This window comes from Lepisosteus platostomus, chromosome 14, assembly GCF_059453375.1.
Source record: "Lepisosteus platostomus isolate fLepPlt1 chromosome 14, fLepPlt1.hap1, whole genome shotgun sequence".
NCBI classification, from domain to species: Eukaryota; Metazoa; Chordata; class Actinopteri; order Semionotiformes; family Lepisosteidae; genus Lepisosteus; species Lepisosteus platostomus.
In genome coordinates, this window is record NC_142624.1 from 19,402,706 (window position 1) to 19,429,187 (window position 26,482).

Here is a 26,482-nt window from a genome sequence, read left to right on the forward strand (position 1 = left end):
TTTCATTTGGCAGAAAATACCACTATGACATTATGAGAAGGTCTCACTTCAATACTTCCTTCTGAAACTCATATTTGACACCGGTTTTAGCTTAAATTGATTAAAAAGCAAAATATTATTTCAATTGATGTTAAATATATAAGGTTTTTTCATTATTATTTTCTTATAATCATATTTGTTGTTCTTCTAAAAGTCCCCCATCTGGAACTGCAAATGATTCATCATCTGAAGCTTTACTGAAATGATTACCAATCACCCTTTCTCCAATGTGTGTAAGTCAGAACTGTGCATTTCTTAGACCTTGTATGTCCTTTAGTCCTTAACCAGAGAGTCAGCGTTAATTAGAGAAGTGTGATAAGGCACTAAGCTCATAACTGCCTGCCACAGTGGATGGTCTGCCTAATCTGATTCACTTAGCTCTAGTGGTTCTTGGCTGGTATTAAAAGTTACACTAGAAGAATCCCAAGCTGAATAACAGCTCAGCTTCATTATGAGTCTAAAAGCAAAATACTTATTTACAATTAAATACAAAGTAGCTTTTAGTTAATAAGCCAGTAAAAAAAGATATTAAAAACCAGAACTTTTCACATGCTTGGAAGGTGTTGTATGTCAAAGCAAACAATTTATGGGTTAGGCTCAGCCTATTTTTGTTGAAAAAGACTGCAACTATTATTGAATTGACATTTGGGCCCAAAAGAAACAAACATCTTTTAAAAATAAAGTCCTAGCCTTTAAACAGCTTGATCGTTATCTGTCAATGGTAACAACTACAGTATATGCAATATCTAAAGGTAACTATTAGACACAATAAGCACGCACACCACTCATTCAAGATGTTAAGATTGTATGATATCATTTATGAGATAATTCATGTTCCATACAGTAAAATACATTTAATAATTTTAATAAAAATACTTTCACAACTAGGTTACAATTGTTTTAATTTAAACTCAGTGTTCCCAGATCACAAGTATATTATACCATATATTAATGCCAATTGTCTGCTGTATTACTGTGTAATTACCAAAGATGTTCATATACTGCACCTGTATCTGCATGTTTCATTACAACAAAAATACAGTAAAAGGCAGTAAGCCACATAATTAAACTCAACCACAGTATCTGTTTCTCCTTTGGTGACCAAGTACAACGGGGAGTCCTTATTCTGAACCACTATTTAAAAAAAATAGTTTCCACTTTACACAAATGAACTTTCTATCAAGTTGCATATTTTTAAGGATTCATTTCCAATATGTCTTGGGCACTATCACTTATCAACCTGTTATTAAGAAACCACGTTTATAAATCTGCTTAAGAGAAAGAATGTTTCAGAAAAAAGTAATTTGCAGAGATTTAAGTTAGAGTACTGAATGTGGGAATTAATACTGACAGTTTATTTCTTCTTTGTTGCCAATCTATTTTTGTGGTAGAACATCCCCCTGGTACAAGGTTTTCTCAATTACTCTTGATGATTAAGATCCCAGTACTGTTCCTTAAAGAGCAATAGAGATGAAAATGACATTGCACTCCCAACATATATAAAAATGACTTTTTGGGAATGATTAACCAGAGTGTACGGTAGGTATGCTTGTTGTTTGTACAAAAAGAGTATAATTTTGAAAATAACAGTTACATATACTATGGGCAGCCTTACCATATATAGTCATTTTTAGTTTCACAAACATACACTACATAGTTATGCTTGTAGATTAGTTAAATGGCATGACAAGAGTAACACAAACACATTATTTAAAGTTATTTTTTAATATATGAACTGAAAAAAATAACATTTGGGCTTAGGTCTGAAAGTCCATCTACAGTATATGTAGACATTTACACAAATAAAAAGACACAAATTTACTAGCTTCAAAAACATCTTGTTTCTGACAGTCATGAAGCTGTACTGACTGGTTATAAAGACTACAATTTCTCATAAAAAAAACTCAAAATCGTATCACTAAAAGCTAATCCACCATGCCTCACCTTAATTAGGATTGTCTTAAATGTACAGTACAAGGTGTAGTTTCCAACAAAATGTACCATCTTTTGTGCCCAACATTAGCCTTCTTTCTGATTTACTGGGATTTTTAGTGAAGTGTCTGCTTTATCCTGTTCAATTCCTGAACAAGATACTGTATACTTTGCAGAAGGCTGTTCTCACATCCATAAAAACATTACAAATGGAAGCTCATTTAAACATCTGCATACACAGACTTTAGAACATTCTTTAAATGGAATGCATCTATATGCTGCCCTTTCCTGTATTGCAAATACCTGTTTAGAAATATCACTTTTAAAAATTCTAAAAGAAAATAAGAGGTTCACAATTAAAGTTGGCCAGAACAGAGAAGGAGGGAAGGTGAAATTGAACTCTGACTTCACTTAAGTGGTAATGATGCAATTCTTGAGAATGAAAGGTGTGATCTGGTTTAAACTGAGACTGCATAATTCTGCATAAAGTTACTGGGTTTCTTTATACATATAATGCTCCAATAACAACTGTTACTGTTAACACTAGCATGTAGGGATGACTTTTTAAAACATGGTTAAGTAGGTGGGCCGCATAGTGGTGCAGTGGTTAGTACTGGTGCCTCGCAGAGCTGGGGGCAACAGGTTCAATTCCCGGGGTGCAATTGGCATGGAGCTTGTTCGTGTGGTTTTCTTTCCCAATCCAAAAAAATACTGGTAACGTAATTGGCTTTAGGGAAAATTGGCCTAAAAAAATTGGTATGCGTATGTGTGTTTGTGTGCCCTGTTATGGCCTGGTGTACCCTGCCTTGTGCCCACTGCTTGCTAGGAGAGCAACCTTTGACCCTGACTGGGGGAAATGGTTATAAAACGGGTGGATGGTTAAGTATCCAGAGATCACTGCTCCAATTCATTTCAAAGTTTCAAAAATAGTTCCATGATCACATTAATTGCCTACAACAGAAAGAAAAACATACATTTCTAGGGTTTTTTTCCTTGTATAATCTACTATGGAACTGACATAAATGACACTAATGACAAGCTTACCAAAATGTTGCAGACAAATTCAAGTTCTGGAGAAAATTAGAAAATATTGTGCTTATAAAAACCAAATGTCATTTTCATACACACTGCTTTTTAAGTTTGTCTGGTATTTTTTCTGGACCACAGTACTAAGATAATAAGAAACAGAATGTGAAGGCAGTTTTTAATGTTTGTTCTGTTAAAAAAAAGAAAAATTAAACAGATGAAGAAAGCAACAACCAGCTGGACAGCATGTCCTGCTTTAATATTGCAGTCTGTAGAAAACAAAATTCACAATACCCACATTGGCACTTTCTAGCTTCTCTGTTAGACAGAACTTAAGGAGAAAGAACATAAACTGGAATCTCCTCTGCATCCAGTGATGCTCCTCCCAGAGAACGCTTGAGGTTGAGGTTCTGCAATATGCATCTCTCCTCTTTGGATCAAGGTTACTATTCTCCAGTGCTGCCAATATGAGACATTACCTAATCACATATTAAAGATCTTAAAGACAATGTGTTAAAAAGGGAACATACTGTAATTAGGCATTGTGGTGATTTAGTAATTCCATAGAACTGAAAAACGTGGTTAAGGCAAGTAGACATTTTTTTAAAATATGCTACAATACATCATGGATAAGCTTCCACTTATAATACTTTAGCATTATCAGAATCCCTACCATTAAATGCAATGATGTCACAATGCTTTTAAGTTAAGGACTATCTTTACTTAAACTTGGTTCACTGTAGAAAAGGCACTCAAAATAGTGTGAAAATACTAGGATGCTTTGGCATATAATTCTACTGTATATAGTGTATGCTTGATGTGATTATATTACGGCATTTCAATACTGTGATATTGCCTCTCTTTTTTTATTACACCACAAGGGGTAAAAAGAAAAACACCTAGAGCTACATCTGCACGATTGCCTTTTTAAGGGTCTTTTACCCTTACCCCAAATACTGCACCATACATGCTTTTATGTGTATACAGAAATTATTCAATGAAGACTGGGAATGATAAATGGGACGTATCCCACAATACAGGCCCTGGGAACATAATATACATTTCTCCATGTAAAAAATATTTTAATCATAAAATATAAAAAGGGACCTACTTTTCATTGTTTCAAAGGGATCACCACTGGTCCTTTAACAAACATGACAGGGACCCATCCCTCAACCTTGTCTCAAAATTGCAAACAAAAATAAAAGAATAACACATATTCAAGTGTTAAAATGTTCTATACATTTTTAAGAAGTGCTTTGCAGCTCCATTCTTCTTCCAAAAGGGCAACTGCTTTGCTGCTACCAGCTCATTTCTGCCATGTGTTCCTGTGAATGGAATTGTGGGTAGGTCATGAAGAAAAGGGCAGTAACCACTCAGCTTGTCAGCAGCACTGTAGAGCCTGTGCCCACCAGCCACTGGCCCTGTCTTGTGAAGCCTTGCGATTCCATTAGCTTATAGTCCTCTGTTGCTTGAGTACTGTGTAGACATCCTCCACCTTACTCAGTCTCTCAAAGAAAGGAATGAGATCAAGCAGCTCTGTATCAGACATGTCATCGAACCAGGAGGCTACAGGCACCTGCAGAAGACCACAGATACAAAACATGAGGAATAAAACAAGTATACAGTTGCTAAAGTGTTCATGAGGCGAAATACTTTAAGATACACCTTAAGATTCCTAGCTGAAATGAAATGTTTCACATAAACGGTAGTAGTTTCTATATCAGAAAATTAGAGAGCAATTTGCAATGGTAAAGACATCACTTTAAAGTACTGAAGTGCACTTCTTCACAATGAAGTGAAAATAACTATAATCTTGTTATGAAGGAAGAGTAAGTCAGTACTTCAAAACAATACTTCTCATACTGTATTTATAATGAAACTGTTCTGTTTTTGAAGGTTAACTTGCTCTACATTCTAAACAAAATTTGGGCAAGATGTCATAATAGGTACAGTAGGTATCAAGGTTCTCTTATAAAATCCAAGGGAAAGTCTGAAATACATGATTATAACTGAAGAAATTCAGAAAAAAAGAGTGAATAGGATAAAAATAAACAAAATAAAAAGTAAAATAAGTAAAATAAAAAACGAAGTTAATGCTATCTTCAGAAAAAAACATTAAAGTGAAGAATGCTGGGAAAACTGGACTGGAAGGAAAAGGAGGGAAATTAAAGACAATGGGGAGAGGTTACACACAGCATTGTCTGGGTGGAAGATGTAGGAGGCAGGAGAGTTGTCCACTATGATTATCTTGTTGAGGTCCCTGCCCAGTCGGCTAAGGTCTTTAACATAGTTGCCACGGTGGAACACACAGGACTCCCGGAAGAGCCGGCTCCGGAATGCACCCCACTTATCCAGCAAATCTGCTACTGGATCTGCATACTAGGACAACAGCAATAGAGAAAGCCACAATAGAGAAAACGCAAAAGAATAAGATGGTTTTAATAGGCTGTACCATGAAGTTATTGAAAGACACAAACATACCAGTGGGCCGAGAAGATAACTTTAATTCCCTTAATTTGTTGAGAGGGATAGGCCAAAGCGCCTAGCGAAACTCAAGTACAGGTTCAAAATATTTAGTGTAGAGGAAGTCTGGCATAAGCTCTCCTTTGTTAACTACTGAGAAATGACCATTTCTTTCACAAGTTGCCTCCGGAAAGGACAGCAACTTCCAATTCTGGGTTCAGTTACTCCAGTCTCAGTGTGTCTCCATGTCAAATGTCTGGTGAGGAAAAGGCTTTGCTACTATACTGCTTTTTTAACGATATATCCTTTTTTATAGATATATATATATCACATTTGTTATTTATATCCTGCAAACTTAATTTGTCATTAAATGTACACCTGTAGAACATTTTTATATTTGCAGTGCATTCACCTTATTTATGCATGAACATTTTCTATTTTATACAGTAAAAATAATTCTAGCAGTCCACATAAAGGAGTAAAAAATATACTGAACCTTTCATATACACTGCTCATGCAATGATATCCCAAACTGTAATACTGTAATTAAATAATCCAAATAATTCTGTATTCACTCCGATTCTCAGAGATGAACTATAAACACTTCCTTTCCTAACTATGTTGCTTACCTTGGCTAAACTTGCAGTGAACAGCACACACTCAAACAGCTCTCCCATTCGTTTGAGAAATTCATCCACATGGGGCCGCTTCAATACATACACCTGTGTGATAAAATACAGTTTCAAAAATTGCCTAAGAGCTTATAGATTTGAAGAATATCCCAGATAATTCTTATGTACAAGAGAGTAGATATTCTGCCATGCAAATGCATTCAAGCATCTGAATATTAGTGGACGTTAGATAACTGCAATAATATTTTGAGTTTAAAGAAATTCAAACCTTATGTTATCCTTGCTACCTTTTTTGTAATTGTAGTCCACAAACGTATTCACATTTTCTATATATAGGTCAACTTGTATCTCATATGGGATTCCTGAGCAAGCTGTAAATAGTAAGAGATCAAAAAAGTTCAAATACTGCATGTGACACTCACATCCTACTACCATTAAAACTCCATTATCATAACCATAGGCAAGGCAGCAATGAGTCTGAAACATGTGTTTCTTAGGACTACTCTAACATCAACAATTCTTAAGAATTTATGGCCTGAGGCCTGAGTTCTTAACATGAGGTAAAGGCATAGTCATGAGGATAGCTTTATTCAGTAAAACTGGCTAAAATCAATTTTAAGAAGAGGTGTACAGAGAGATACACCAGCATTATCTCACAACTTAGAGTGCAAGACTTTATAGTACTACTTACAAAAATTAGTATTTTTAATTAAAAAATAAATGCACACACAGACAAGGTTAAACAGAAAAAGAAAAATCCTGTCATACAAAAGAATGACTATAAAATCTGAAAGAACGGATCAGGAAACACACACATGTACAGACTCACAAGCTCAAGTTCAATTCACTTCACTCCTCCCATGAACTTGTAGCTATTGGCCTTGCTCCTGAACCAAGTCATCCAGAATAGGCCTTCCAAGCTTGAACAAGCCTATCCTGGATTACTTGAAACAGGCACAGGCCTAAGACTACAAGGTGTCTTCTGTCTTCTGATCCATCAGAACAGGGATTGTAGGTTCCCTTAAAAGGGGTCATAAACTATACTGCAACAACCTTTGAAGTGGAGACCTGCTAAAGACTGAGATTAATGGGCAGAGACTTCCAAGAACCGAGCAATGATTTTGTCATGAGACCAAAATAGTAACCTGCTGCTGTAACCCATCACCATTCCCAGTCACCACTCTGTCAGGTAACTTGCTTCTGTAAGCAGGAGAGTCAAACACAAATAAACAAAATAAGCCACTCATGCCAAAAAGATTAATAACCCCTCTCAAAATACAAATACAAAAAGAAGTCACCTTTCTAACACACAGATTATTACAAAATTAGTTTTAAAAAAGAGAATGTTTTAAATAAATGTCTTACCTGATGAACAGTCCCATCTATTTCAACTGGAATGATAAAATCTGCATTGTTCACTGGCTGTCAAAACAAAAATAAACAAGGCAGTTTATGTGCAAAATGTATTTGGTGTGAGTTGAGTTAAAAGTATGGTATGGTACAGATTTAACTTTGACAAAAGTATAACGACTTCAGCAAAACACTTAAAAATAGTTATTCTCCACATTTTTGCAGAACTTTTTTCCGACGTACATAAATACCTGTAAGTGTTTTGTATAATGCTTGGTTTAAGCATCACGATAGCTTTCTTGTGATAAAATCAACCCCTTCTAAATAAGTTCCTTTGGCATATTTCTAAAATCGGTTTAATGAAGATGGTACATCATCTGTACATTTTCGAGGTTGTAGGATTTCTGTCAATGTATTTTGAACATTCTGAATACAAATGACCAATTGTGTTCAGGTGGCCATACTGGTACACACAGGAACAAGCATGGTATAATACTGGAATTGAATTTTCACTAGGGTGATGCGGATTTAACAGGCTAAGCCATTTTTCAAAAGTAGCAACCTGAAATTTATATTGTGATTGGAACAGTTTTGATGCCACTATTTTATTATGCAGAAAAAGAATTGTTGAAAAATTATATTCTATTGTAGTATTAGAATTAGGGTTATGAAACTTGTTGAATTTGGATTAAAGTAGTTGGAGTTTTTGGGCAAATAGATTTTCAACACAGAGTAGTTTATAGTACAAGATGCATACTGAAAACTTAAAAGGGCAGTCAGGATGACATCTGGGTTTTTGGAGAAATCCCATTGCACAACACTGTAATTTTACTGCCACTAGTTAAGTGGTAGCCCAATTTTTGCACAACACTAGATTGGATTACGGGCCACATTTTGCCAGGGAGATAATGATCTGGTACAAAACATATTACTGAAACCATGAGATGCAAGACTGAAACATGATTGGGTGTGGGCAAAATCTGTCAAGTTTCAATTGAACTGGTGCAGAGGTTTCAAAGAAGAAGATTTCTGACTATGGCTATGAAGCCAGCATCTGACTTAACACATGACAGATAAGTCTTCAACCCGGGAAAGATAGGAATTGAGGGAAAAAAAAAATCACTAGTCTTCCAAATATATACTATATGTAAATATGGTTATCGACTTCCGATAACACAATAAAAATAATTACAAACCATCCAATGACACATTGCACTGTATGTAATATTACAAAGGCTGGCTGAAAAGTATTTATAAATGTACTGAGTCATTCATTCCCTTAATTTGTTTTGTCACTGAAACAGGGAATAGGTGCCGACTTTGAAAATTCACTTAAAGCAGAACATTCCTTCTTAGTACATCATGTTTCTTCTTAATATGTTAGAAATATGATGTACCACGCTGCCAGGAAGTAACTGAATGGCATTTAATAGTATCAATACAAAAAAATGAAATCTTAAAGAAACAGTGCATGTAATGTGTTCTTGGACCATGGAGCTAGAAAAAGATGGATTGATTAGTCTGATCTTAATCAAATGTACTCTCTGGCACTTCCAAACTGAACACCTTCATAGACAGCCCCAGTGAGCCTCAAACCCTTTACTGAACCAGCACATTTACTTTTTATCCTTTCTACAGACTCCAACTTTGGGTTGCTTTTTGCATATGTCTGTCATAGGCTTTGAAGTAACTTTACAGGACGTACCATATACAAGGTTTCATCAGCTGGGTATTTATTCAGAAAATCAGCACACCAAATATTCATAACTCACTTTTCTGCCGAGCTCAAGAAGCACATATACTGTGGATTTAGGATAGAAATAGGGGGGAAGCATTATGAAGCACCAGAGATTTAATGACTGAATAATTTACATGTAATTGTAATGCTATTTTTATATTTCTGGGTTATAAAGATCAACATTTTTATGAAGTGTAAACTTTATATAGTTGGAACAGGCAAACCTGAACATTTTCAAAATAACCACTGTAAGTTTCCGAGTTAAACTCTGATGCACAAAATATTTATGAAGAAGGTGGGAGACTGTTGTTTGTTTTTTATATTCAGTTACCACTACCATCTACTGTACTGTATGTTCTTCAGTTATATAATATGTTATACCAAAATTTCCCTTTAGTTGTAAAATTACCTGTTAATATTCCATATTAAGTGGACTTAAATATGCACAGTAGAAAAACATATTAAATAAAGCACTAACATCTATTGCCACCTATCAATCGTCTTTGGTCAGTGAATTACATACAGTAATACAACGTGCCAAGGTAAAGCATCTCGAAGAAGTATTGTGCATTTTTGTGTCTGCATCAGATGTCTTGCAAAAGGAGTTCATGTGGACTCTACCATAATACCTTACTTTCTTCATTTCATTAATATTTGTATAACATTGTACTGAATCAATACTTTTGTTCTATCAGTTTAAGATCTGTTATCCATGAAAAAACAAAAAAACTCCTTAATAAACAAGATAACCAGAGAATGTACAGTGGTACAACAGTTCTATGAGCTAGTGATCATAAAATCTAGTTTGCAGTTCTTAATTCATTGGTCAAGGCCTAAACAGAGAGCCTGGGAATAAAGGATAGAATCTGAGGTTTTTGCTTAGCTACAGAAGAGCTTACAAAGGGGTAAACACAAATGATCAAAGGGTTTTATTGGTGAACTACTTTGGTTAATAGTAATAAAGGATAGTGTAGGAAGGGAGATGTAGCCCTCAGTACTATTCTTTTATTTAGGATGCAAGGTCTTGTTGACCTGTCAAGGTGTTGTAAAGCGTTTCAGAATACAGGGCTAACATCTTGGGTTTCTGAGTCGGCAGAACATAGGCATCTAAGATGCAATGTTGAGTAGTTAGTAAATACCTGTATTAATGGTATAAGATTACTTTATTGGCCATATACAATTTCTTGTATTAGAAATGTGTCTTTTTGCATACCCCAACTTGCTCTCCATGAGACACACAGACACAAAAACAGGGAGAGAAGCTTGGGGTCAGAGCGCAAGGTCAGCCATTTATACGGCGCCCCTGGAGCAGTCGGGGATAAGGGCCTTGCTCAGGGGTGCAGGATTCCTCTGCCGGCCGCGAGATATGAACCGGCAACCTTCCAGCCACAGGCGCAGATCCTTAGTGTTTTTGCTCAGTGTAGTTTTGTTATTGTGTTTTGCAAGTAAATACTTGTCTTGACAAGTTTGACTGTTTTTATTACTCTTTCACCAGAGCTGTGCCAAATAATAAAGAACTCACACTTCAAATTATATCTGCCACTCAGGTATTATTCTGATTTGTTTTCCATTCTCCATTTTGTAACCTCCCTCTGTTCTATAACAGTATAATTATAGAGACCTCCTGAGAAATCTAAAGCTCTTATTTGCTGAAGATGTCACGGAATGCTTGAAATCATGATATAATCATAAGCAAAGCCTTAAGAAAGTATTCACCCCCTTTTAAAGATCTAATTTTAATTAATTGCAAGTGATACAGATTTTTACAGTGAATATTTTGAATCAGAACTTGATGGCTCAGACTGAATTATTTTATGGTTGAAAGTGTTTAAATTTCAAGGAAAACAGCAAAGCAATCAAAAATGTTCTGATTGTAATTATTCACCCACTTCGACAAGTCTCGCAATTAGATGATTTACCTCTGTGAGCAACAATAGCGGTTCGCAAGATTTCAGAATTTGAGAAGTCTCCATGTCTCAATACAGGCTCAAAAGTTGCAATAAGGTCAATTAGTGAATGTCAAGCTAAGATTCAACCAGAAGACTGAAAAACATTAGGATAAAGTCACAGCAAGGCACACCTCAGGAGAACAATATAAAAGGCTTAGCATTTAAAGGGGAACTGCAGTCAATTTCTCTGACTAGTTATTTAATCTCGAATACAAAATAAATTCATTGGTGAAATACAAAAACTTTACAAATTCCGAATTAAGCTCAAAATTGTGAACACTGTGAAAATGCTGTATGGTCGCCATTGTTGTCTCGAACTGGTCCTGAAATGGACAAGAGCGCAAGTTTGCGCAAACTTCTATTTGATGCGGCCCTTACTGCTCACGAATTACTGTAATGACTAACGGAGTGTGAAGTACGAGAGAATAAGTACAGGTTGTGCAGCAGACATTTCATCGCAGAAATGTTGCTACTGGGATCTGCAGAGTTAACAAGTAAGCAGTATTTGTTGACAAAACCGTCTGGAGGTTGAAAGCAATATCTGGATCAAAAGAGATGTAATCACAAGCCTGCTTGTTTACAAAGTAATGGGGCCTCTTCACCTCATCCAACGTTTTGTTGCCTCTTTCTGAATTGCAGACAAGGGCAGCAATATGACCCTGGGCATGTCTGGAAATTGCAACAATTTTGTGATGTAAATTGGAGGTTTTACACTTTACTGCGTACATTTTAGTTTCATTGTGGTTTGAAATTTATTTCATTCATTAATTCTGATTATTCCTAACCTTGAAATATAAAAATAGCATTGCAGTTCCCCTTTTAGTTTTGATTACAATGTTCATGAAATGTATACTGTATACATCATTCGTATATAGGCAAAATATGACATCACTGAAAAGGGTGAATACTTTTGCAAGGCACTGGACTTCAGGACAAAGCTGCAGCAATTAAAGGCTAGATCACCATAAAAAGCACAGTGCTCATTGTGTGACAAGTTAACAATGTGTAAAATATATCTAAAAACCTATGCAACTAAGCAGAACAAATTAGTTCAATAATAGGTTATTTGCTGGCAGTTGTTAAAGCAACTATGGAACAACCGTGGAATGAACTATTTAACCAGTTTAAAGTGCATCTGGGGACGGACCATTTAAAACTCCCTTACTGATCCACTACTCACATACTGTATAATACCTAAGTAAGACTGCCTTGTTAAGAAAGTAGTAATGAACACTAATGAAACGGTAACCATTTGGAATAAACACATTAATCAAATATTGCTTAGCATGATACTTTACTTGAAATGGTAGTTATATAATCCCAGGCTGTAAAACGTATTAATTTAAATGCGCAGCTTCCATATCTATACATTCTTGAATTTTGCTGCTAAACACACAGCATTTCAGAGAGTATTTTCCTTATTTGTTAATTGTTTGCTATGGGTTTACTTTATGTAGCTTATACTCATATTATGTATTGAGATTTTAACTATTTCAAAATTGCTTTCGAGAAGACAGGTGATCTGGGGAAGCAGGTTTAAAGACGTGTGACAACCTCTAAATGCATATGGCTTCAGAATAAGGCCACTCCCTGAGCAACTCAAGGTCTGGCATTAAAATCCTAACAAGCATCCCTGAGCTTTCCATAACCTGGGAACTTGTCCAAAACTAAAGAATAGGTTTATAGCATGAAGGCTTAAGATTACATTAGATGTGTTTGTTTCTTCTTAAAATAAAGACATTTTGAAAATAAGGACAAATCAAAGAGTTAAAAGAAAAAATATTAAGAGAAAGTAGTTTCACTCATTTCTTACCTTGAATGAACTGTGCACTAGTGTTTCATCCAGGTCAATGACCACACAGATCTTTCCAACATCTTTAGACTTTATTTGTGGAAGTAGAGGCTTTACTGGGACCTGCAAAGATAAGTTAAACAAGCAGAAAAGAAAGAAAGAAACAAAGAATTTACTCCCCTCCTGACTTATGGATAAACTACTTGTTCAAATATTACACAAAACACATATGTATAAGTCTTAGTCACACAAATAAAAGCAAGGACAAATATCAAATTCAATAACATTAGAATGATTAAAATGATGGATATGTGAAGATTGCAGGGTGTTTCAATGAATGCTTAGAAATGTTTATTTTAAAATGAATATACTATACTGACCTCAGACCATTAAGTTACAAATGTTTACATTTATCAATTAAAATTTTGTTTGATTTTCTACTGTGGGTCATGAATTTATAGCTAATAAAAATGGAATATAAACAGTCTAACTGAACTGCACAATAATAAAGCAAATAAGTAAAGAGTCTTTGTAAGATCATTTTAAACGTAAAAGTGGTAAAATAGGTTTGATAATCCTATTCTTCTTTGGAAACCTATAATTGTTTTCCATTATGAAATGATTAAATGATGATGAATGAATGATGTAAACCAAAACCTTTAACAGACATTCAAACAACAAATTAAAATCATTTCGTGTTGTGCTATATAAGGTACTATTGTAGCTGCATTTAAAATTAGTAGTACCATTGGGAAAAATGCTCAAATTCATTACAAAGTTTTAATTTATGTTCGGTGCAGGTTGCTGTAAAAAGAGTATAACAATAGTGTTATTAGCAAACAATATATATTAATGTTTATGCAAGGTACTTCTTACATCTAAGGTCACCATGCAGAAAAAGGGTTAAAATTCTCAATTTGAATTTTAAAGCTTTTTGCAGAAATCTTTTTAACCACAAGAGGGCAGAAAGGAGCTCCTGTTCACAGTGCTAGCATTCCAGAGTTATGACGAGAACATGTGACCACAAAATGCAGGCTGGGATTATATTTCTTTGCAGAAGAGGCCAATCTTTTCCCCAACACCTACTACTCAAACACAAGAACCGTAAAAGATGTAGTGTGCATCTTATAAAACGTGCATGCTCTTATTCGACAATCTCAACAAAAAAGAAATAGTTTACTGCTCAGGACAAAATGTTAATTTCACGTAGACGTCCCGCAGAGACCCCAATTCTAAAGATTTTGTTAAAACCATCTGAAAACATTATAAATAGCTTCAGGACTTTAATACAGTATAACTCTTCTACAGCTAAAGAACATTTCTTTCTCTTGTAGTTAAATGGTGTAAAATGGAAAACAAAAATGATTAAATGAATTAAAAATGTGCCAAAAACAAATGAAAAAAGAGCTATAGTCCATTTTCAGTTTTGCAACCTTCATCTACACAACCACATGCAATTAGCCCATAAAGCAAATACCTCATTTTACTATTTTCATAAATTGTATAACCAAATACTTTGACAGCCACATTTCCGTTGAAAAATAGGTAAATACCTGCTGCTGCTCTAGAGGAATCCCATTCCCATGGCATGCAGAAACAATATCAAGAAGAGAACACAATGCCATGGCTATAGCAAAATAACTAGAGTAGAGTTTGAAAGGGTTTAAGGTCTTCTCCTTAAGGAGACCAAGCTTATTTATTTTTGTGTATCAGATGTTGTAAATAACTCCTAAAATATCAAATCACTATTAAAAGCCGTAGTAAGCTGTGAATCTGAATTTGACACCATGAAGTGTCTGGTAGTTCAGACATCGTAATAGTACCTTTATGTTTTGAGTTTAATATATACAGTGTCTTGAGAAAGTATGCAACCCTATTCAATGATTTACACACATTTCTCTTTTTTTATAGTGAACATTATAAATCAAAATCTGATTGCTTAAACTGAGCACTTGCATGGATAAAAAAATAAATAGCAACCAAAACTGCAAAGGGATACCAAAAAATAAAAAGCATTGATTGTAACAAGTATTTACAAAGTTTCAAAATATGTAACCAACAACAACAAAATGGAGCATCATTGGAGGGGAGTGAATAATTTTGCAATTTATTTCATTGAAAGCGCTTCTAGGAAAACACCACCTTTGCCAAAGTTGCAAGCTTTCATCTCTATGTTCAATGAGTTTTAAAATTCCAAACAATGGCATTGATAAATTTCATTTAGAACATGACAGACAAATGTTAAGTGACAGACAACCAGAACCAACTTTCAAAGGGCTAAGAACCGCACACCTGGAACTGGAATAACCAAACATTTAATCTTTTGTCAGCTGACGCATTGGATCAACATGCAACTAGTACCCAAATTAGCAGGATGAGACAAGTGTCCTTCTCTCGTTTGTAAGCTTTCTTGTAGTCTCAAACTTTTCCATGAATTATACAGAAATAAAAACTGTGTGCAGTTCTGACTATCGATAGAAAACGTGTTGGAAAAGGGGACTTTGTTGTTAGTTGCTACTAACAACATTTACAGTACTAACAACTAAGTTGTTACTTATCCTCTGCACATGACAGTGCATTTCATATAAAAAAGGAATCCAGATTATTTTACTTTATGGCACAAAACTAAACTACAAAATACATTTTTGATGTCCCAAAAAATCATAATAAATTGATCATTTAAGAACAAAATACAGAAGAGAAATTAAATACACTTCCCGTTTCATTTTTGATTAGGCAAATATAATTAATCATTTAAACAGACTGCCAGTGGCCTTTGTAAGAAACTTACTTTTGAGACTGTTCCATTTTCCTCCACTAAGAGGGGAGCATTGTTGTTGACAGGAAGTTGATCAGTCTCGTCATGACAGAAGCAGCAGAACAGACTGTGGAAAATTCCTCGACTTCGAGGCTTCTTTGAGGAGGTGGCTTGAGCTTGAACACCTGTGGCATTAAAACAAATGACAGACAAATTAATGTTATTGGCTTTCCCATCTTCACAACTTAATACCTGGAGAATTAAGGGAACAATTTGACAAGGTCATCCAATGCTGTACCTAAAACAAATGCTCACTTCTCAAAACCCCAGGGTTACTGTAAGTGAACACATGGTTCTAAGGTTTAGTTGGTTTGATGTATTTATCGTTTTCATGATGACATTCCCTTTCAGCAGCAGTTAACACCGTTTAATCTTTCTCCTCTTATTCTGCAGGTCAGCAGGTTTAGGATCAGTGGAAGCTAAAAGTAGCTTTTCTTATGTTTTTTTGGGCCCCAGCGCCCTGTGAGTGACTCCAGTTCTATTCCGGTCGTGATGAATAACAGCAGTCGCATGTCTGGACTCATCTTTTGTCATTTGATCTGCATCACGTCTTGATAATATCTTTCACACCTTTTGCGGGAAATGGGAAACTTAAGAATGTCTCTATTAAGCCAATCAAGCAACAACACAGCAATGACTAAGAGGGAGATGCTTTGGAGTCGATAAATATGCATATGTATGGTACAGGTGTGCAGGTGACGCCGATGGATTTTTGTATCAAGCTAACCACTAATTTAACTTTTCAAGCACACAGCAGAGTGCTGTGCAATGTCAGAAGTAGTGCTGATTATATAAAAAGACAGTACTGTTATGAATGTTGTCAACCATGAAATCTATTTTTTTATTGTTAAAAATGCATAGGAATGATTCAAAACAGAAGTCCCTATGATCTAGTACTAATACACAAGAAGACTACTGAAATTAATGATAGACCTAATCTAATGATCAGTCTTGATAAACTATTTTGAAGTCCTAAATCAAAAGTCTACTGGATGAAACATTTTCCTAATGTTTAAGGTTAGAAACATTTAAAGTGTTCATACTTTCTTTGCTAATGTTAACCAGATGTAAAATTGGCCCAGACAAAAGCAACCAACTCTAGTCGTGTGAAATACATTTAAGGGACTCTTATTACTATGAACTGCAAAAAAGATAGAGAAAATACTGTATAACATCGCCAGACACAGAATGTCCTGGAAAACAAGTTTTAAAAGTTTTCTGCCAAACTGCCCTAAACGTGGGCCCAATTTCAGCCTCAGTTTTTCTCTCTCTCTCCTGGAATGCTGCCATGTCACAGATCCACAACCCTTTGCTGATGAGTGACTGGCCAAACCAAAATAAGAACAGGAAATGCAAGGGAGTGAAATAACAGCAGAGTCGGAGTGGAGCTTTCATGTATAGGACTGCTATTCAAAAGAATGGAGAAGGTACAGGAGAAGGCCTGGGAATCTTAAGCTGGTCCACTTACAGTATAAATAAACACATTTTAATACTCAATACTTTTGACAACTTGTTTATTTCAAAGATATAACCTGAAAGGAAACATTTTAGTGGTGAAAAGGAGGTACAGCTTTATATTATATATATAGTATTGTAACGCAACGGGGGCTCAGGCGGGCGCCCTTGCCGCATTAGGTCGGCCCCCCACCGTTGGGGCCTCGAACCCGGGACTCCCGCATCACTCAACAGGGACCCAGCCCGGTGAGCCAAAGAGAGATCTCTCCACAGCCCAGGGGCTGTGGTCCTGCTATTACTGGGAAGGACGGTGACGTCACCTGCTCTGGTACGCCGGCTCTTACACAGTACCTGTCGGCCATAAGCGTTACAGTATTTTGGACACCCATCAGTAACAAGCTGTTGCTGATTAACTCTTATCTTCAAGGGTCAATACAAGTCTATAAAATCAATAAAAGTGTTTAGTGTGATCTTTTGAGTTTTACTTAAAAGATTTACTTACATTATGATTCATGATACAAAAGCAATTGAAAAATCTTTGCTGTAGCTCAATAAAACATTTTTTTAAATAATTTTAAAATTGCCAGTTATCCTGATCTGGAACAGTCAATCACACATAATTCACATCTAGGCTTGCAACTATGATCCCTATGGCCACACGCAGTCTTCTGTCTCATCCGTCTTCAGTAACTCATCTTTTAACACATTAGAGCCAACACACCCCCTTACCAATTGACAGGCATGTTCCTCACTGACAGCACTGCATGGGAGGCAACAGGGGTCAAAGTTTAATGTACAGTAATTAGCACTGTATGAACTTCTCAGTGAGGGGTTCAAAACTGAACTGGTTGGGAATTGCATGAAATTATAATCAACTCTTGCCCTAAAACTAAATTTACAGAACTTTCAATATAATGCAGCATGTCAAATGTTGTATTTATAAGTCAATGGATAACATCTAACTATTTTATTTTAATACTAAAGCAATTTTCTAACTGCTTTAATATAGGGTAGTGGGAGTGCCTCAGCCTATCCCAAAAAGCAACGGGTACAAGGCAGAGTACACCCATTGCAGGGCACACCCTCACACCAGGATCAGTTTTCCCAGAAGCCAATTAACCTACCAGTTTTTGGACTGTGAAAACACAAACTCTACACAGATAACATCCCAAAGTCCAGAACTGAAAAAAGTCCAGGTCCCCGGTGCTGTGGGGCAGTGATGCTAGCCACTGCTCCATGGTGCCACCCCAAAAGATAACACTGCATTTATTTATTTTTTCCCATGAAGTTAAACCATTTGTGCTTCATGGTTTTGGACTCATAACGGTCTTTCGACCCAAAATGTAATATAATGTAAATGTATATGTGCATCCTTACATGCAGACAATTAAAAGAAAATCAAAAGCATCATGTTCTTAAATATTGGGGAATTTTAGGACTGTAAATATTTTTTGCAACTGTGACCACTCCAAGTAACTTCCAAGAAAGAGCTAAACAGTTCCCAGCATTCAAAGTTCACCAGCTGTTCTGCATATAGCCTATACAGTTAAATACAGTTATTGTTCTTTCTGCATTTGGAATAATAAGCAATTCAAAGGAGATTTAATAAAAGTGCATTAATCTATCAAATTAATTAAAAAAGTTTAACCAGCTCTGATAGGCATTCACGTTCACAGCTAATAGCATGAACAAGTAATACAATAAAACATAGAGCTAACTTAATTTCAACACAGCTTTGTCAGACTTTGTTCAAGCTTGCTCAAACAGAAGAACTCCAAGACTTCAAGCTGTGCAAAACATTTATTTAAAAAAACACTGCCCGGTGCCCCTTATTTGGATGTTCTCGTAGGAAGAGTCTGTAAAATTAGTGAGCAAGGAGAAATCTTCTTTTTGTACACTGCTGAAGTTATGAAGAAATATTATTGGATATTTCCTGTCTCACGTCACTATGAATATTCTTTAAATTTAACATCATAATTACATATTATGTAACGTGTCATTTTTTTACATCTGCTTATAAAGATATATTATTCCTAACTCCTAATGGTCATGGAAACCCAGAGCCTTACCCAAAAGCACAGGTTGCAAGGTGTATTAAACCCCAATTTCAGGTCATTATGCACCTTTTCTGTTCTATTTTCTTTTTAGTAGCCATAGTAGTATGTATTCTAATAACAGTAGTGATAGTATTCTTCTCATTGTAAATCAAATCAAGTTATTCACAAGCACTACACATGCATACATTTCCCCCAAGTTTGATTAATTATGATTATAGGTCTGTTAGGGTAAAATGTTGATGTAACTTAACCATTATGCCCAGTTTTTTGCCAGAAAACATAGTTGTATTAACATACATTCAGCTACTTAGCACATGTAGATTTTTAACACCGTAGATTTATTTTTTTTCCTGGCAAAAGATTTTAGGGAGTAATGGCTAAAATAAAAAAAAGCCTAAAAGAGCAAGGAAGACTATTATCTGGTATGTTCATATGTTTAGCAGTTCAAACAATCACAAACATTGCATATAAAACAGAGCATGCATCACATCTCCACCCACATTCAGAACTTCCTCTATTAATTTATATCGGAAGTTAGATTTTAACTTGACAGCGCATTTAAGGCTCCTGGCACTGCCTATTTACCTCTGAAACAGCATTTAGGGTTACAGTAGATTAACGCCTGAGATATAGCAAAGGCACCAAACAGATCAGGCAGTAAGAAGGAGCTCAAACTAGTTTAAAGCTTTTTCAAAACCTTTCAAAGCACTCCTTCCTCATAGTTCAGTGACTTGGTTACCCTCTATGAAGTCACCCTAAGGCCTTAAAACCCATTACTGATTTGGTTTTGAAATAATACAAAAGCAAAGGTTCTTTAGTATTCAAACTTTTTAAAATAAAATGTAATTTCTGGATGAAACGGATGGTTGTGAAAATGCATAATTTTTAGGATAATTACTTTTCATGTTGTTCTGTCCAACAAAATATTTTAACTGTATATTTTTTGGAAAATACTAGCTAGAAAAGATACTGCATTTTTGGGATTCAAGAAATCTGACTTTTTCCTGTGCTCAAACAAGGTAAACATATCGTTTTTTATGGGCTTTACCTAAACATATATTATAGCACAGGCACAGCAGCTCATGAGTTTATCACAGATCACGTACAGCTAGTGGGCAATATGATCCAGGGTGCCAAATAAGATATTAATCACAAAATACTATTTCAAAGCATCAAAGAAGATCATGAAACAGGGAATTAAGGATGAGCATGACAAAATCCAAAGGAGCTGAAAACACCAACTTGCGTGAATATCAGTTGAATATCAGTTTTAATTTTGCATTCCCTGAACATACTCATTGACACAACAGAAACAAAATCATGGGTTACTATATAGTATCTCAAATTATTTTTCATTTATATCAGACATCAGTTGCTTTTTTTTTCCATTTTAGGCCCGCCTTTTACCCTCAATACAACCTTTATTTGACATGTGAGACTTGAAACCCTCAGCGATGTGCACAATGAAGCCACAATTCTTCCCCTACTGTGGTTCTATAAAGTAAAAGGCACAGATCTACTTACCACTTGCAGGTACTGATAGGCAACAGGGGGACTGTTATGTTGTACACTTTCATCTAGGCCCCACACCTAATCCCCACTGCATGAAGGCAATTTTATGTTTCTGTTTGAATCATTTTTTATGTTTGTTTTTAGTTTAGAAGTGAATCAAAACAGGAAAAGAACCACACCCCACTACCACACTATCAGCCGTGATACCACTTTAAAGGTTTCGCCTAATGAACCCTTAAGCAAGAATCAGACTTATTACAGACTCATTGTGCAATAAAGCAACCTAAAACTCCACCTGCCTCTCTGCCCAGCTCTGAACAGTAGAAGCTCTACATATATTCTGTCTAGAATAGACAGGATCCACTGATGACAGAGGATGGAAAGTAGAGGCCCTCAGTGCAGTATCAACATTTTTCAGCTGAGGTAAGAGCAGTCAACCAAATCTGTCCCTGGCACTCCAAGACTGGAGTTATAATTTAACAAAAGCACTTGGCGAGAGAAAGATATATTCTTGTTCAGAATAGTGGAGAAAGAAGAAAACTGTATAAAAAATGCAATCACGTAATGACCATTTATATTCATGTATATAGTGAACATTGTGCGTTTAAAGGTGTCTCAATGTTCCCCATACAAAACGTATAACAAGGGACTAGATTCATATGATAGTGTCTTAACTGACACCAAGTATGCTCCATGAAGACAATTTAGGTGAATCATTCATATTCACTCCCTGGTTATGATTTATGGAAGATGAATTTCTATGGTCCCAAATGTCTTCCTAGGAAATGTTTTCATCTGTAACATTCAACTCCTTATTCCAAGTAATAACAGCTGCTAAGGGATTATATAAATCCTCTAAAAGAAAAACACCAAGGCCAGCAGATTATGTATAGTGTCTGAAGATAACCTCTCTCCCCAGGGCTACATTACAGAACACAGATACAAGCAAAAAAGAATGAACTCCAAAGTTCATTTCCATTGCAGCTTCAAACAAAATAAAATAAATGCAAAACATTTATGATCTATTAGAAAAATAGGAGAGAATAGAATGCCATGCTTTCTGGAAGTCCATCAAATGCCAAGGTATCAATTATTTGAGTAATTATGGTGGCACAAAACAACAAAACAACAATTGTCGTTTAAGAATGTCTACTGACAACAATAGAATAAATTAAACCTTTAAGTCTATGAAGAGAGCCTAGATGTTCTTCAAGTGAACATCAAGAGACAGGAATGTGATGACTGAACCAAACACACAGTGATTGCAAAGTACTAAGGCATAAAAATAAAGTTTTAAGAATGACAGAGCTAGGCTTCTCACAGATCTTTGACCTAGCAGATTGGACAATTCACTGGACAGCTGCTTCCCTTTCGACATGAATTTGAAAACCAAACACGCAATCTATCCCAATAAATTAAAGGAGGAAAAAGAAATATCATAAATCTGAACAAGTTAAAATGAGAAAGCACATTCATTTTTTTACTACAGAGATACAAACTTGAAGAGAACGGAGAAAATATATTAATCTGCTCTCAAGTCTATGATTGCCTGTTTAAAATGTTACTAAATTGTTTATAATTATAATGGGGACAATCAATACCAGCTGAAATGTATTGGCAAACTATAAAAATAAATACCAACTTCTTGATTATATTAGTGATTCATGATGGCATGCAAATACTGGACCCAGAATACTATCAAATTCACTGAGGGATCTGACCAAGTGGTTAATTCAGCAGGGTTCAAATATTGTAATGGTATGAAATTAAAAAAACAACAACTGTTCTTTATACCTAAATTAGGCATACTGAAAACATATTTCTTCCACGTTCACCCCGTCTAACCCCAATACATTCAAAAATTCCCTTGTAACAGTGAAACCTCAGACTCATAAAATATTTTGTATAGTTTTGGTCAACAAGTTACCAAAAAAAATATTTTTGGTTTGAAATCAATCCAGAGAAGAGCAAACAGATAAATACTTAGACTAAAAGAAATGACCTATGAGGGGACACGATTCAAGAAATCAAAATATTTTAAGGATATTAATATCAGGCTTCTTCAGAACAGTGAATTTTAAATCATAAGGCAGAAGAGGAAACTTGGGTTAAGTGCATTTCTAATGGCGTTTTGGAGGTACTTTTTTAAATTACATTAAAGTAATGTAAAAAATATAAATGAAAACTCACTCCCTCTGATTTGGCGAGCCTTTCAGATGCGATGAACGCCCCTGCATACTGAGCTACAGTAAGGTAAAGAATTGCTGTAAAACTGCATAGAGGACTTCGAACATAGTGGGGTACAATATGATTTGACATCAGCTTTCTTCAGTGATCTCCTCTCCCCTTTAAAGGTGCATCTAAACTGGGAAGTTATAGTATAATCTGTGCCAAAAATTAGGGCACTGATCCCTAAGCAGCGAACAGAATCAGATTTCCTATTTGCTTTCAAAAGTAGATGTCTATCAAGGTGCAATCTATCAATGGTGAAAAGAAACAACTGCACTCTGCCATGGTCTCCAGTGGAGCTATTCCTATGTATTCTTTATGCTCTGCTCTGATGTCATTGCAATACAAGCAGTCCCCTAGCTTGGTAACCTTTGCCTTTCAGACTATCCAGTCTTGCTGCAAGAGTATTCAGTACCTTTGATCTATTTTTCATTATCTAAAGTACTGAACAATATTCAGTATCTGCTCAGTATCTGGGTTCTTTCACCACCCACAATTAAGTCCAACTTTGAGATCGATTGCTGAACAGTTCACATCTGAACAATTCCAGTATTGCAGTTATCTGTGAACTCTTTGCTTAAACATCCTTAACGCTAGGTACAGCCCACCAAGAGTCACAGAATTACCAGTGCAGGAACACCAAAGCACTTACTTTGAACAGATCAACAAAACTATACCAAGGCAGTTTCTTTTTTTTTTAAATCAATACATAATAATAATAAACTTTATTTTATACAGCACCTTTAAAGGTGGCTTCTCAAAGCACTTTGTTAAAATTGTAACATTCTTGTTGAATACATTTTGCATAGTGCTTCCTCTTTTCACCAGTTTTAAATATAAATAAGTCACACCTTCTCTATGTTGATTTTTCAAAAGTCGACACTTTCAGCACTGTACTTGTCCAGATGTTAACCCAACTGACACGAAAATGCATGGAATCTTTAAAGTGTGCTATGGCAAGCACAGGCATGTTGAACAAGAGATGCACAGAAAGGAAGTGTCATAGCAGTTTAGTCACTTCTGCCACTTTTTTTTACAAAATCACCTGCAGGTGTTTAACAAAACCTTACACCAAAGCTTTAGCAAAACTATTCAGCAAAAATGCCTTAAAATGATAAGATGCCAGTTTTTGTCCAAAACAAAGCTGTCCACCACCTAAGCTTCATAAAGCATGGAGCAATTAGGAATGCAGATATTAAAATGAGCAGAAATGTTTTGCTTGCCTTTAGGCTATCAGCCAGTACTAAAACACAACCCTCTATAAAAATATAGGCAGAAAGTCAGTATTTACAATCTGTTCTTCTACTTAAGCAGATGTCAACAAAAAGAGCATCTAAAAGATTATATTAGTACTAAATATTTGTAGTATACAACAAATGTCAGGTCTACATATTAGCATTTTGCTGGATAGTACAGTACTTCATTGAATTCAGTTTCATATGTAAAGGTCAGGCCATTTTTAACACTTGTTAAAATGCAAGCAAGGCTTTAAACCTGCAAGAAAGCATAACCTCATTTCAGATTTGATTTTGCTTACTCCTTTGGCATATGTTAAATACACCATGTTTACATTGGCTTGCACAAGGCAAATTAAGTCATTCCCATGATCCTGAAGTCATAACACTGCTGCCAGCAGAAAAGGCCAGGACAAATAAACAAGAATGGCATCACTGGTGGCATGACAAGAACATGACACCTGTGCTGCATTGAAGGCATGGTTTAAAGAGCACCCCACAGATTATCAAGCAAAGCTTTAGAGTCCTTCATGTCTGTTTAACATCTAAAAAAAAACTCCAAGGAAATACTTGAATCCAACATTGTCCTTTTAAATAAAAGAATTTGAAACTAAACTATAATTCGGCTTAAGGGCTTAGATGAAAAAGGAGGACCCTAATACTGATCAAACTTCAAAATACAGTATGTGATGCATTTAATGTGAATTTGTAATTGTACTACCTGAATCTTTTTCCTTAAAAATCCTTAAAAATGTGCAACCATGCAATTGGAAACTATTTTATTAATGATAACATATTCATAAAAAAACATTAGAAAACCTCAAATGTTTAGCCAGACTTTGAGTAAAGCCACTCAGTATCATTTGCACAAGTACTGTATCATTATTATTTATAAAGTTTTTATCATCCTATATAAGGTATACAACTCTGTACAAGTCAAAACTACACAAATACAACAAAAACAATAAAGCATGGCCAAAGGTGTATTGTGGTTTTATGTTTTAGTTTACAGTGACATTAAAACCCTTATTAAAGAAATCTTTATAACTCAAAAATTACATCAATGATCAAAATTTATGGCACTTGCTGAACAGATCATCAAAAGTGTCATATTAACTTAAGGGGATTTCCAGACATATGCATTGACTTTGTATCTGAAACATGGCTTTTCACTAAAGTATTAAGTTTAATATAGCAAAAGGAATATTATAATATAAAAACAATATTATAATTTTAAACTAATTAAGTGAACAGAATCATTTTGTCTTGAAACTAAATATTAACTGAGGACTTGTTTCAGGAATTCAAAGGTCTGAAAGGCATAGATCAAGATGAATCAGTGGACTTTAAGATCAGCAACAATATCAGGACATGGGGATTAAAGTAAAATAAACCTGGGGATTCATGAAAACTGGAGGCAGTGTTTCACACCAAGTATTGTAGAGATCTCGAACCAGATTGGTTCCTAGTCCTGTTGAAGCCCACTGTGGCAATTCTTCAGAAAATGTCTTACTGAAAATTGTGAATTATTAAGCTTTTAGTAACCAATCGAGCAAGATGTCTGTACACTTTATGTTCGTGTTCTTGTTATGTTCTACCTGGTTTTTAAGTAATTAGCTAGTTTAAGATACAGGATACTGATTTTCTCGTGTGCAATTCTATAGCTGTCTATGAAAACAACAGACATACAGTGCCTTGCGAAAGTATTCGGCCCCCTTGAACTTTTCAACCTTTTGCCACATTTCAGGCTTCAAACATAAAGATATAATTTTTTTATTTTATGTGAAGAATCACCAACAAGTGGGACACAATTGTGAAGTGGAACGAAATCTATTGGATTTTTGAAACTTTTTTAACTAATAAAAAAATGAAAAGTGGGGCGTGCAAAATTATTCGGCCCCTTTACTTTCAGTGCAGCAAACTCACTCCAGAAGTTCAGCGAGGATCTCTGAATGATCCAATGTTGTCCTAAATGACTGATGGTGATAAATAGAATCCACCTGTGTGTAATCAAGTCTCTGTATAAATGCACCTGCTCTGTGATAGTCTCAAGGTTCTGTTGAAAGCGCAGAGAGCATCATGAAGACCAAGGAACACACCAGGCAGGTCCGTAATACTGTTGTGGAGAAGTTTAAAGCCTGATTTGGATACAAAAAGATTTCCCAAGCTTCAAACATCCCAAGGAGCACTGTGCAAGCGATCATCTTGAAATGGAAGGAGTATCAGACCACTGCAAATCTACCAAGACCTGG

At 35.5% G+C, this 26,482-nt stretch overlaps 1 protein-coding gene across 1 annotated transcript in view; it reads right to left on the bottom strand.

Moving 5' to 3' along the window:
• Window positions 1-827: 827 nt before the first annotated feature.
• ctdsp1 (CTD (carboxy-terminal domain, RNA polymerase II, polypeptide A) small phosphatase 1) overlaps window positions 828-26,482 on the bottom strand; it is a 39,899-nt gene continuing 14,244 nt past the window's right edge. Inside the window, exons 2-7 of the mRNA XM_088607384.1 lie at window positions 15,716-15,867; window positions 12,946-13,047; window positions 7,461-7,517; window positions 6,093-6,185; window positions 5,194-5,379; window positions 828-4,576 (exon numbers count right to left, since the gene is read on the bottom strand). Of these exons, the coding sequence (XP_088463510.1) occupies window positions 4,448-4,576; window positions 5,194-5,379; window positions 6,093-6,185; window positions 7,461-7,517; window positions 12,946-13,047; window positions 15,716-15,867 (719 nt within the window). The 3' untranslated portion in view covers window positions 828-4,447. The remainder of the gene's footprint in view (window positions 4,577-5,193; window positions 5,380-6,092; window positions 6,186-7,460; window positions 7,518-12,945; window positions 13,048-15,715; window positions 15,868-26,482) is intronic.